This window comes from Tachysurus vachellii, chromosome 1, assembly GCF_030014155.1.
Source record: "Tachysurus vachellii isolate PV-2020 chromosome 1, HZAU_Pvac_v1, whole genome shotgun sequence".
NCBI classification, from domain to species: Eukaryota; Metazoa; Chordata; class Actinopteri; order Siluriformes; family Bagridae; genus Tachysurus; species Tachysurus vachellii.
This window is the reverse complement of record NC_083460.1, coordinates 22036311-22049011: the sequence shown is the minus strand read 5'-3', so window position 1 is coordinate 22049011 and position 12701 is coordinate 22036311. Positions and strand designations below refer to the sequence as shown.

The window sequence follows — 12701 nt, the reverse complement described above, 5'->3', positions numbered from 1 at the left end:
CCCACGTTTACCACTTCATGTGCTCGATGAAGTCAAAGCTCCACAGAGACCTGTGATTGGTTTCTTTTTTCATTACTGATGGATTAAATGTCGTTTTTTTGTGTGTGTGTGTGCTGATGATATTGTGCAAGTCAGAAGAAAGTCAATTCAGATGTTTAATTAAAGGTGTTTTAGAAAGATGAGTATGTTTTTGCTTCCATGATGTTCAGCAAAATTGATCATATTAGCAGATATGCATTATATTCCTTATACCTGTATATCAATTTCACATATTTATGGTCCACATTGTGATAGCTTAATAACACGGTTGTGTTGACTGGTGTCCATATTTAAACACGTCTCTCCTGCGGCAATACTGTACATTGGTGGATATGCCAGCGACCTGCTTACACCTGCTAACCTTGAGCCAATCAGGAGGCCACAATGGTGTTGGTGTTTGTAAATCTGATGAATAAAGCCTGTAGATATATGGAGTCAAAAGGATTGCAAAGGAAACGTTATTCTATGATTGAGTTAATACTCATTAAGTTTTGGGGATAATCTAATTAGTTGTTTCACACACACAGGAAGTTCAGTAATAATGTTAACAATAACAATAGCTGCCAGTGGTGATTAGGAGGCAGAGAACTTAATGAGCATCTGTTCTAAAGCATGGAGCAAATATACTGACTAGACATTGCCTCATTTCCTGTTTGCAAAGACACCTTCAATGCTATGGCTAGTGTTAGCAGAGCTGGAGCTACAGACAAGCTAACGCTTAGTCCATAAAAATATCAAATTTCTCAGTGGGAAATGTTCAAAAACCTGAAAGAGGGAACATCACAACCCTCATCTTCCTAGCATGTGGACGATTGTACTAGTTTCATCTTTGTCATATTGAACTTTTTAAAAAGAACAGAAGACATCTCATTAACATAGTATGATGTCCACACAGCAGGCTTACGCTGCGTTCATAAGAGACAGTGTTAAGGTTTAAAGGTCATTTTATACCCAAGGAAAAAACAGCTTGTCTCAGAGTGGCTGAGATTTGTGTCATAAAAAAAAAAAAGAGTTAGTTAAGGAGGTAGCACTTTCAGTGGTTGTTACATTACATTTACTTAAAACATGCTATAGGCAAGTTAAAATATATATATTTTCTATATAATAATGTAGATATTCTGCATTAAAATGCATTAACAAGCACTGGGAAAGCAATTTATTCTGTGGCCAATGTGAACACAGCTGAGACGAAGGCACCCTCTGCTGGTGGACACACCATGCCATAAAATACTCCAAAAAAGAAATGAGAGGTAATTAATGAGAGGAGGGGAATAAAAACTACACGACAGGGTAAGTATGTAAAGAGGACTGCGGGAGAACTGAGAAGCTGGTAAATGTTCCATGTGGTGTAGGTCATGTGGAGAAAGAAGCAGGGATACGTGTAGCACTAACTTGCTCCTGTGCCACTTCAAGTGAATCACTGTAAAACAACAGGGTCTACTGGTGTGAGTTTAGTTTGAGTGGTGGGGTGGGTTGTAAAAAATAAAAATAATTCAGCCTGCTTAGACAAAACAAGGAAAAAAAAAAAAATCCATTTATTTAGAGCAAATATAAAAGTCAACATTTAGAGACAGGAGCTAAGAGACAAACAATTACAAACATGTACAGGTAAAAACACGAATAAGTAAATACAGGGACATGTGTAAGACAAAACATGTGTGAGTATCAGTGCATGCTGGCTTTAAGCTTCTCCAGCCTTGCTTTGAATTCGTTGATGTCTCTAGGAGGACTGCGAGGCTTGACGTTTTCGCTGCCCTGCTGTTCCCGAGACTCGCGCAATTTAGACAGCTGAGAGAGCAGCATGTCCATGGAGGAGGCTGCGGCCGGTTTAGAGCTTACTGCAGGGAGGCTTGACTGGTCCTTGTTCACCTGAGAGAAATTGCTTTTGTTTAAAATCAGCTTAATCCTGCACTGTAAAGTGAAAACCTTTTTTATTGAACAATTTTAGACTAAACGATAAAAGCCAAAAATTTTATTAAATCGGTAATAAGATTCTTGTTTAGATTTTTTTCCCATAACCACTGGGTGAACAAATTGTACAGATCAAATCTGCAAATAAAGCTACAAATGCATGCCAACAAACTATGACTGGGTTATTATCTTTATACATACTCTGTTTCTAAAAAGCTGCTTCTCCGGGTCTGGGAATATTGTCAGTACTGTTTATTATCAATACTGTTATTCAGTCATTGTGGTTGTTAATGGATCATCCAAACTATACTGAACAGTGAAATCTGGATCAGTGAGGAAAGACAAAGCATGGCCAGCCCAGTCCATGCACCTAAACCTTAAACATTTCTTCCACCTTTATAAAAAGAGGGCCAATAATTCTGGAGTCATCATGATTTATAATATCATTGAGAAAACCAGAGAATGGCTGAAAATGCCATTACTGAGGCATGTTCCGGTTTTAATGGAACATGTTTCTAATAAAATATCAGCACAACGCTCATCAAAAAGCTAAAAACACTTGGAGAAAAGTGAAGAGAGGGGGGGGAAGAAAGAGAGGGAGAAGAAAAAAAAAAAAAAAAAAAAAAAAAAAAAAAAAAAAAAGCACCTTCGTGTTGCCTTGAAGACCAAAGATCTGTTTCAGAGCTCGTAGTTTCTCCTGATACTGAGTGACATCTAGAGATTCAGCGCTGCTGCCCGATGCTGCTGCCAGTTTGGTGACAGTCTGAGTATCTGTTTATTTACACAAACGCACACACAAGTGAAGTAATGAGAGCTGTGATTACATTGTCTTTGTATGATTAGAGCTTAAATGTGCCCAGCAGAATTCATTAAACAAATTCAATAAACCAACCTGCAGATGCCTGGACCTTCAGTTTACTAACGGTTTCTTTGCTCTGGGATGGGATAAGGGAGAGAGAAAAGAACATGACGGTTACATCCTTGGCAGTTTAAGAAAATAAATAAAATAAGTTTTTGGTTTCCAAAATAAGTCTCACTATTTTAGCAATCCTGCATGATTTAAGCTGAAATAGTATTTCATAGACTGGGATTATACTGCACAGAAGACATGAATGTTTATTTACCGCTTGATTCGGTGAGGAGACGGCGTGCTTCATTGCCCTCTTCAGATGAGCTTCCACTTCTGACTCACTGCTGTTCTCAATCAGACTCAGATGATTCATAATCTGTCAAATCAGAAGTTATAAAAAAATAAAAAATAAATAAAAATTCAGAACCATTATTCTAAACCCAAGATCTAAAGCACTTCTAAAGAGGCAGGAAGTGTTGTACCTTGGGACCGGAGAGTCTGTAGAGTGTATGGAGCAGTGTTTTGACAGTGCGGTGTGCCATATCATTAGGTTTCTGTTTGAGCAGCTCTTTGGGAAAAGCCTTCATGAAGTTGTGGATGTCTAGAAGAATTCGGTCCAGGTAAAGAAACTCCATCTTCTCTGGGAGGAGCTTAATCATACGCCAGTGACACTGCAAGGGATAAAACATGAAACGGATCAAACGTCGCTCTGATAAGCCACTTAAGTTATTCTGTTACAAGGTCACAGATGTAGTCCATCACCCAGGACGTGTTCTGTTGCTTCTTCAGGATTATACTAAAGCTACATGGTTAGCGAATGTGGATACCACATGGCTAATATCTTCTTGGTAACGACATGCACTTTGTTTTATTAAGCATAGTAAGAAGATGTGACGCTATACTTAACATAAAGGAGCTTTATTATAAAGTGTTTAGTATCCAAATTTAATATCCACATTATACCATCTAGTACCTTGTACGGAATGATGGAATAGTGTACAACAATACCAATCTGTCAGATTCCCCATGTCTGCTCCATACAGTTACATCATTCAGCTACATGGTGCAACTGTTCCATCATACAGGGTCTTAAAATAACATAAGAGGCAACTCTCAATCAGCCAAAGGCATGTGAGCTGTACAAGACTCACAGATTCATATCCATTCAATGTCCAAGACCAACAGGATTTGCAGAGTTGGTCAAAACTGGAAATGAGCTCACTAATTCTTATTAATGCAGCTGACCAACAGATTTACTGCATCTGACCAATTTTGTGGATTCAAACATCCAGCAGAAGCGCCAGCCAATTATTGACAATATGACAGGTTTAGGCACCAAAATAAACATTAGGAAAACTTAAGGACTAATTTAGAGACACAGCAGACAGTGTTACCTTCATGACCATTTCAGAAAACTCAGGGCATGCAGACGAGTTGCTGGCTTCCTGTAATAACATCAACAAAGCACTAGAGAGAAGAGAGCGAGAAAAAGGGGGGGGAAGAAAGGTGTCACCAATAGGCCAGGATGAAGATTAAACCCTTTGTAGCTCAATACTGCGCTCTAATTAGTTCTAGCCACAGAATGGCAGTACCCGAGTGTGTTGGTGGGATCAGCACTCTTGAATAACGTCGAGAGCAGGATGTGAATAGAGCGGATGAGCTCTGGAGATTCTCCGGAGTTCTGCTGATGCCGAGGGTCCAGCGTGAGTGAGAGCAGAGCCTGAATCAGATTTTTTAGCAAACCTGGAGAGGCTTCCTGAATGAGTCTGCCTGCCAACACCAGCTACACACAAATCCAGAGGAAATTACTGCAGGTCTACTGAAGATTTGAAACTCATTAATTGTATAGTACACAGTGTTCATGATAACCTCATGGAACTGATTTAAAAAGAATTTTTCACTTTTAAAACTTCAGGAATAATTAAGAGACACGTGACTGGGTGGAAGAGTGAAGGAGCTCACCGAGCTCAGAGAGCCGATGACAGAGGCGTAGACTTTCTCCATGTGGTGGGTTCCGTCACTCCCCATGAACCTGCTGGACTGCAAGCCGAGCTGCATCAGCGCCGCCACGATGAACTCGTCCACGTGACCCGACATCAGCTTCCATTCGTTCTCCTTGTGCAAAATCTCCATTATCTGAGATTCAGACAGGAAAATGAAAGGAACAGCTCTATAACTTCAAGTAGTACATCAGCTATAGACAATTTTATGTCTCTGGACTTGGTTTCATGTCTCCCACCTAAAAAAATAAAATAAAAAAAAGACAGCACTCATACATCTTGAGTCCTCGGTATACATTGCCGTGGCAAGATATCGAAGGTACAGAAGACAGGATTACAGACACATTACTGTACCTTAGACAGACCCTGCATGCTGGTCTTCACATCAGAGCTAGCGACCTGGGAAATGACCAGACTAATGCTGGCTGCAGACTCTTCAATCCTGCTGGAGACAGACTGCAACCTGTCGAGTAAGGATATCGTAAGTAAAGTAGATTTATAAGAGTAATTTTTCACCAATAATGCTAATAATCTGTGTTGTACTGCATGGAGACATCTTTCTAAATTAAACATTGATTTTTTTTTTATTTTTATGCGGTGTGTTGAAACGGCATGTGTGGGTTTGTGAAACGGCCCAGAATATGTTGGTTGTAGAACACCAACACTGGTTTTGCAAGCTAAACCGATCTGATGTAGAAGCTAGCCTGCAGTTAGTGTGGACGCAGCAGCACAGCTATGCTCATTAGTACAGGCAGATAAAACCCTGCTAGTACAGCGAATGGAAAGAGGAAAATAAGGTGGTGTGTGTTGGGAGAGATCAGGCCTGAACGTCATCAGCTCATAGGCCACCTTTATACTTTTCTCTTCTGTAACTCATAACCTACTTGAACTTAAACTCCGGCACTTCCAGAGGTGACAATTCGGTCGTATCCACCACCAGAAGGTCAGGCATGAGCTCTTCTGGCAGATCCACGATGAAATTGGGGTCGAGTTGAAACTGGCGTGGTATGGCGGGGCTCTGCTGCTGAACCGCTGCATTCTGACGTCGGAGCTCACTGCGGAACCGAAATTGGATAGTGTTTATAAAAGATGGTAGACCCCAGGCATACATAAATGGCTGAATAGGAAGCCACATCAGGGTAAGTGGGAGAGGGAGAAAATAAAAAGAAATAATTAACAGTCTCAGTAACGTGCTCGTGTGTCATGTGACTCCATGAATAAGACCGAAGCCCAATTTGTGGAGATTCTGACCACAGATTCTACTCATGATAAGCAAACTACAGTTAAGTTGAACACAGCACAAATGACAAGCCTACCTCAGCTTAGATGGTGCTGCTGCTTCAGAGTTTGGTTTGCGTAGCAGGCTAGCGTTAGCCGTCCCAGAAGTTTTCTCCTCTGGCTGAAGTTTATTAACAGTAACAGTGGGGGCTGAGGGCTTCTTAGCAGAGCGCTTGATTCTCTCTTCCAGCATGCTCATGTCTTTTTCTGACAACTACAGAAGATTAAAGCATTACTTTAATGAAACATTCAAAAATAATACACAAGCACACAAATTAAAAAAAAAAAAAAAAAAGAAGTGTCCCGACCTGGCCGATGAGTTTGTACACTTGCTCGCCGCAGACATTATAAGCGGCCACAACCGTATTCAGAGCAGCGTTACGGACAGACGTGTCTCGATCGCCGATGTGAACAGCAATTTCACGCAGAGATTTCGCCGCCGTCTGCTGGAAAACGGACATTCCACACAGTCCAACAAGACAGCAAAGCTCCTCCAGACACTCTGCAGGTCAAGCCAAAAGAAGGGCAAGTCAGTGTGAATGACAACAGGATTAACCTCATTTTCTGATTGTACACATGTATACTTGATAGATCATTTCTTTCTTCTTGTATTGTGTTCACCTGTCTTATTTTTATTCTGTTCTTTTCACTTGTATTGGCTATTTTTATATTGGACAGTCCTACAAAGCATTGTCACTTGTCATACTGTGTATTATTGTGTACCTGACAAATAAAATTTGAAATGTAAAACAAATTGAGTCCAAAAGATTCATTCACAGGATTTTCATGTGGTAGAAAATTTCCCATTAGATAAATTCAAGCAGTGTTTACAATTTAAATAAATGAAACCCTGCCCCTCATCCATTCACAGCTATTCTGAGGAAATGAACGACTCCTGAGCAGTAAGAACTGCAGCGCAGGACTACGCTAAATGAAACCCACACAGAGCGAAGATTCACTTACCAGCTCTCTGTTTGGAGTTTTTAGACTTGGTGCCATCCATGAGGAAAGGGAAGACTCTGCTAGCTGGGTAAACTTTGCGCAGAAGGCTAAAGATGTTGCGCACGTCTTTACGCACCACGTCCTTGGGCTCGCCCGTCTGAAATAGAGAGTCGGCTTTCAGAAGAGGTTTTCCAGACCTGCGGTTCATAGACTACAAATGTGACGCTCAAAAAAATTCTCACATGTATATTAATTTAGCTCAGAAATCAAAAACTAGAAGCTAAGACTTTGTAATGAGCGGTGCAGCTAGAATAATCATAAATCTCATTCACCTTAAAGGAAAGGAAAAGCAACAGTACATGAACACAAATGTAAAGAATAACTAAAGACAGTAATTAATCTGTACAAAGATATGACTAAATTCAAATCATTGTGCATACAGAGTGATGGTTTAGTGAAGTGAAGAAAGCGAAGAACTTCTCCAAGATAAAACCTATATGTGGTGGTTCATTAGTTTTTGCTTTAATTGATGGTAACAAAAGCATTTCTACCTTAAGGATGAAGTACGGTATGAACAACGTAGCTTCGTGCTCGGTGAGATGGTAGTCCTGGTTACTGAGGGTGACAAAGAGGAGCTTGAGGTACTCCAGAGCCTTCATCAGCACGCTAGTGTTTGTATCGAAGAAGCGCAGCGTGAACCACTTCAGGATCAGATCCAGACAGCTGACTGTGGCCTCACTCTCAGCCTCTAGGTGCTAAAGAAACAGCACATTATAGCAGCTACAGTTCATATGAAATGCAGCTGAAGATTAACAGCGTGCACCACTGACAACACACAGGACTGGGACTCACCTCCATCATGGTGCCGATTGCCTTAATGTGTTTCTGGAAATCCGCATGAAAGAGGTCTTCCATCAGCCATTTAGCTACACATGAACCCATCTGATTCTTCAGCTGATCAACAAACTCCTCACGCGGGGTTAAAAAGTTCCACTTTAACACCTGTATACACACAGGAACATCGAGGTGTGCTCTGTGCAAATCCCCTGAAAATCAACTGACCAGCTACATATTCACACATTCAGCAGTTCCTGACAGCCGCCTATTGGTTTTATAAATAAATAAACCTATCATGATGCCAGTAATGCATGCCAAGTGCACATATAGCCAAAGAGTCATCTATAAAGATATAACAGACCTTTTGATTTTTCTCTTCCTTGATCCGTTGCTCTTTCCCGTTGGGAACAAGGATGAAGATGGGACCGTTTCGGTCCTCCTCAACTTTGCCAGACGATTTCTTCACGACAGTCTGGAAACAAAACAAACCCAAGTGAAGCATTTCCTCCATTTCAGAGCCTGTTTATACTTCTTAAACAAAACAAAAAAAAAAAAAAAAAAGGCTTAGATGTGTCGAGCCAAAAAGAAAAGGGGGGTTTAAGATTTCAAATGCAACTTGTCTTGCAAGTGATTTTATTCTAGATTAATTTTATTAAGCCTTCTGCTGACTAATTACTATTACTAATACAGGGTTCCCAAATTTAGGAAAAAAAGACAAGGATCACAGATTCATGGCCTAAAGTAATATGTTCTTCTCTCCAGAAGTCTTAAAAACAACTTTATGGCTATTACTTAAATATAAAATTAGAAAAACACCAGATACACACACACAGAGCTTCTGAAGTTAAACTCAATTTATTATAATGAACACATTATAACAACTGCCAAGGCCCTTCTTGTTAAACTTTCCCTTCCCTCTTCCCCAACTGCATTCTCAAAAAAAAAAAAAAAAACCCATTATGAAAAATAACTGCAGAAGCATTCCCAAACGGAATAAACAACATTTAATTGTCTGTCCAAAACATTCACTGCATTAAGCTCCAATGAACAGTATCCTTTTGAACTTTTTAATTTAGTTGCTTAAAAACTCTTGCACGTTTTCCAAACTTTGTTCTAGAGCTGCTAACGCCTCACTTTTCTCTGTGACTTTTTCGATTTTGACAGTAAGGTGAAGTCATGCTTTCTCTCACTGTATTTATGAATGTGTCATTGACTCACTTTCACAAACGATTCATTAATAAACGCATAGTCAAAGAAACGCCACTGTATTGTATGTTGCTAAAAGCGTTCTGTTCCGGCTTTGTTTGGAACTACTACGGTATTTGCAAACGTGTTTGTTAAGTTTATATAAGTAAACCTATAATAAGTTACCGGCCTTCGCCTTATGTTTACAGCAAGATTAAACAGCATAACAATAAACCCGTCAAAACTCAGTGTCCCTGAACAGAGCGCTTTCTGTTACTAATGTTAATTGTTTTGACCAGTTGTAAACTGTTCTTTAAATGATGAATATTTTTCCAGGACAATTTATGTTTTCTCTCATTTTCCATGTGTTTTCCAGGACTGGAACAATGGTCATTAATTTTCCAGGATTTCCAGGACGCGTGGGAACCCTGTAAATAACCACATGTTCTTGTCTTGATCATGTGAAAGGTGTGAACTCACTTTAGTTTTTGCTGCAGCTGCTGGTTTGGTCTTTTTGGGTTCTGCTGGTGGAGGTTCACTCACTGGAACGGTTTTGTCTGGAACTGGACACAAAGGAGAAAAAAAAAAAAACGAAACGATTTCAATGAGCAGCATGAATTACAGAATGGACTTGGGCTCAGACTGACGACATCTGTGTGGTTTATGTGAGGAATAACCAGTAGTCTGAAATTCTATCTATAGCTAGTGATTCAGAGGGAATATTGCATCTTTGGTGACTTTTGTTGCAGTTGTATTACAAACACCACTTTTCACTACACTCACTGTTCCACTAGCCAAACTTTCCCCTGTGCAACACGTTACACAAATCCAAGCCTGATTATACATGTACAAATGTATTTATTTTATTGTTCCCCCTGTGCTTTATATGTAGACAGATGTTAATGATTGTTCTGGTAAGAAAATATTTGGGTGCATTTGTAGGTCAGGGCTAAATTGGAACCCCATTTTGAGCAAAATCAGGCATGCAGAAATCTTTAAACTAGTATTACAAGCTGACAAAAAAGTGAGAAAGTCAAAGCTTGTATGCATGAAGCCACCAACCTGGAGGAGCTGCAGCAGGTTTCACATTGCTGGTAGCAGCAGGTGGTGCTTTACTTGGTGCTACAGGTTTGGCAGGCATGGCAGATCGAGCTTTTTCCAACAAGCCAAAAAGCTGGTCTTTAGATGCCGGCTACAGAAGACCAACATTACAAAAATCTCTTTATAAAAACTTTAACTGGCTTATAATAATAATTCATGATTTATTAATCCATACATACCTTGAGCTTAGCAGCAGCTTTGTTCATCTTGTCATAACCCAAGTGCATCATGAACACAGGAAGTGCATCTTGGGCTTTTTTCCTCACGTCTGCGTTACGATCTTCCAAGCAGGAGTAGAGATGAGGAACGCACAGAACAAAATCCGAGGGAACGGAGCGCAAGGCGGGCAATTTTTCAGCCAGCCATCCTAATAGCTAGACAAATACATGAAAGAAAAAGAAAGGTCAACACACCAATTAGACTTCACAACTAAGAAGCTGCACTCAGACACTAATTACACACATTCAATTCCGGTTTATTTGTATAGTGCTTCAATAGACATTGTTTACAAAGTGGCTTTAAATAATGAATGCAAGTCACTGATGAAGCCTCAATCTCAGCACAGTTAAGGAAAAAGAGGACTTATTGAGCATCTCTCTCTCTCTCTCTCTCAATTGCCCCATTTCCACCAAGGCAGGTTGAGTGCTGGTTTGGAGCCTAATTTAAAATCAGTTCTTTCTTTTTTGACCGCCAAAGCACCAGCTCTGTACCAGGAAAAGTCGTTCATAAGTAGCACCAAAACGTTGCTGGTTTAGACTTAAGAACTGCTTGCGTCAGGGGCTGTGGGCGGGGCTACTGTGACCAACAAGACAAAAGAATGTCGTTAGCACCATTTTTAAAATCAGAATTCGCCGCATTTGGATGCCAATGTAGGTTCGAAAAGCCATGAGCATTAACAGTAAAGCAACTTCCGCCAACTTTTAACGTTGCTGTATAACATTATATACAGTGACGTAAGACTTGGCTCTGTGATGGCTCTCTAGCCCATGGAAAGGCAAACCGGTTCTTAGAAGACCCACCAGTGGACCCAACTTCGAAACGGCACCAGTTTCTTTCTGGTGTAAAGGGGCAAATGTGTGTGCGCATGTGTGCTAGTTAACATTATTAGCTAGTGTTGTTGACTTTACCAGACTGAGATTTATTGTTCGTAGATGAAACAGGTCGTGTGTTGAGTGTTCATCAGCAGTCAGCACTAAAATTCGTGAGGTGTGGGCTGATGGGTGTGGGTGTGTGTGTGTGGTCAGCCAGTTTAAAATAATCCCAAAAGCACTTCACCAAACAGACTTCTGGGTAAATAAATCAAAGACTAACCTCTTGTCTGAGGAATGGATTTTCCTTCTTCAGCTCCTCAGCCATGTCTTCCCCCTCCAGCCACTCCTTCATTCCGGTTTGCTCTACCCATGCATTCAGCGTAGCCAAACCTGCTGCACGCACAGCATTCTGGGAAGGACACATGATTAATTCAATTCTAGACAAATACATACTGAAATACTTTTGACACATTTATGTAATTTGATAGTCGTCCAGCTAGTAAGATTGTTCACATCGGGACAGAAGTGCAGTGGTACACAAAAAGTTAAAATCTCCATCAGTAACCACTGAACTTATTCAATATTTGTGTAGTTCACCTTGCTGTCAGTGAGTACAGTGATGATGGAGAAGCCGAGGCCTTTTACATGCTGTTTCAAGGCAGGACCCATTGCTGTGGCCATCTGTTGTAGGATGGAGAGAGTTTGCTGGACCTATATTTAAAAAAAAAACCAAAAACACCACAACCCCATACTTTACCTTGTTTATACTTGGAGGGAAAGTGTGCGTTTAAAATAGGAAGTGAAACTCACCAGGATTTTATTGGAGTCTGTAAGGCGAGCCTTAAATGCCACAGGAAGTTCCCCGATGTTCGGTTTGATAAATTTAGCCTCCGAAATCACAGCGGTGACTTCCTCCAGTCCTTCTTTCCTCATCTTCCAGTTCTTGTCACTGATTTTTGACACCATGTCGGAGGTGATTTTGTCGCTAAGAATTAAAATTGAAAATAAAGTTAATTATCTCCAATACCCCAGTCTTAAATGCAGATTTTAGAATCATATTTTCTGTCAAAATGGTTACAGCAGGAAGAAGAAGAGCAAGGTTTCCTAGAACAGCATGGAGGCACTTCATAAGGGCTAAAAAGTCAAGGGAAGGGTTTCACCTGATGTCAGTTCGAGGCAGAAGATCAACAACATCTGTGCCTCCGTCATGTTCTTCCTCTTTAACACCTTCCTCCTCACCTTCCACCCCGTTTGTTTTTGACAATCCTCTCGTAGGAGCAGGAGGAGTTTGGCCCTTCATCTGGTAACAAAAGAAGGAAGGATAAAACCATAAACATTAAGCTTTTATCCTAGAACTTGATTAAAACTATGAATTAAACCCTCAACAAAACCTCAAACCTTCTCAAACTCTGCATCAATCTGTGAAAGCAGTGCAGCTTTCTCATCCTCGAAAAACAGACGCAGAGGAGCCCCCATGTACAGGTACATCACAGCCAGGAGAGAAATGGCAGCAGTTCTCACAGCCTA

At 40.5% G+C, this 12701-nt stretch overlaps 1 protein-coding gene across 1 annotated transcript in view; it reads right to left on the bottom strand.

Annotated features, from left to right (window-relative positions):
• Positions 1-1568: 1568 nt before the first annotated feature.
• LOC132850608 (cytoskeleton-associated protein 5-like) overlaps positions 1569-12701 on the bottom strand; it is a 19771-nt gene continuing 8638 nt past the window's right edge. The window contains exons 20-43 of the mRNA XM_060877256.1: positions 12573-12698; positions 12335-12474; positions 11985-12159; positions 11772-11885; positions 11455-11583; positions 10323-10517; positions 10105-10234; positions 9523-9605; positions 8219-8329; positions 7873-8022; positions 7572-7775; positions 7042-7177; positions 6387-6580; positions 6117-6292; positions 5685-5855; positions 5155-5263; positions 4763-4936; positions 4393-4583; positions 4195-4267; positions 3283-3471; positions 3075-3176; positions 2843-2885; positions 2597-2721; positions 1569-1908 (exon numbers count right to left, since the gene is read on the bottom strand). Coding sequence (XP_060733239.1) covers positions 1705-1908; positions 2597-2721; positions 2843-2885; positions 3075-3176; positions 3283-3471; positions 4195-4267; positions 4393-4583; positions 4763-4936; positions 5155-5263; positions 5685-5855; positions 6117-6292; positions 6387-6580; positions 7042-7177; positions 7572-7775; positions 7873-8022; positions 8219-8329; positions 9523-9605; positions 10105-10234; positions 10323-10517; positions 11455-11583; positions 11772-11885; positions 11985-12159; positions 12335-12474; positions 12573-12698 — 3444 coding nt within the window. The 3' untranslated portion in view covers positions 1569-1704. The remainder of the gene's footprint in view (positions 1909-2596; positions 2722-2842; positions 2886-3074; positions 3177-3282; positions 3472-4194; positions 4268-4392; positions 4584-4762; positions 4937-5154; positions 5264-5684; positions 5856-6116; positions 6293-6386; positions 6581-7041; positions 7178-7571; positions 7776-7872; positions 8023-8218; positions 8330-9522; positions 9606-10104; positions 10235-10322; positions 10518-11454; positions 11584-11771; positions 11886-11984; positions 12160-12334; positions 12475-12572; positions 12699-12701) is intronic.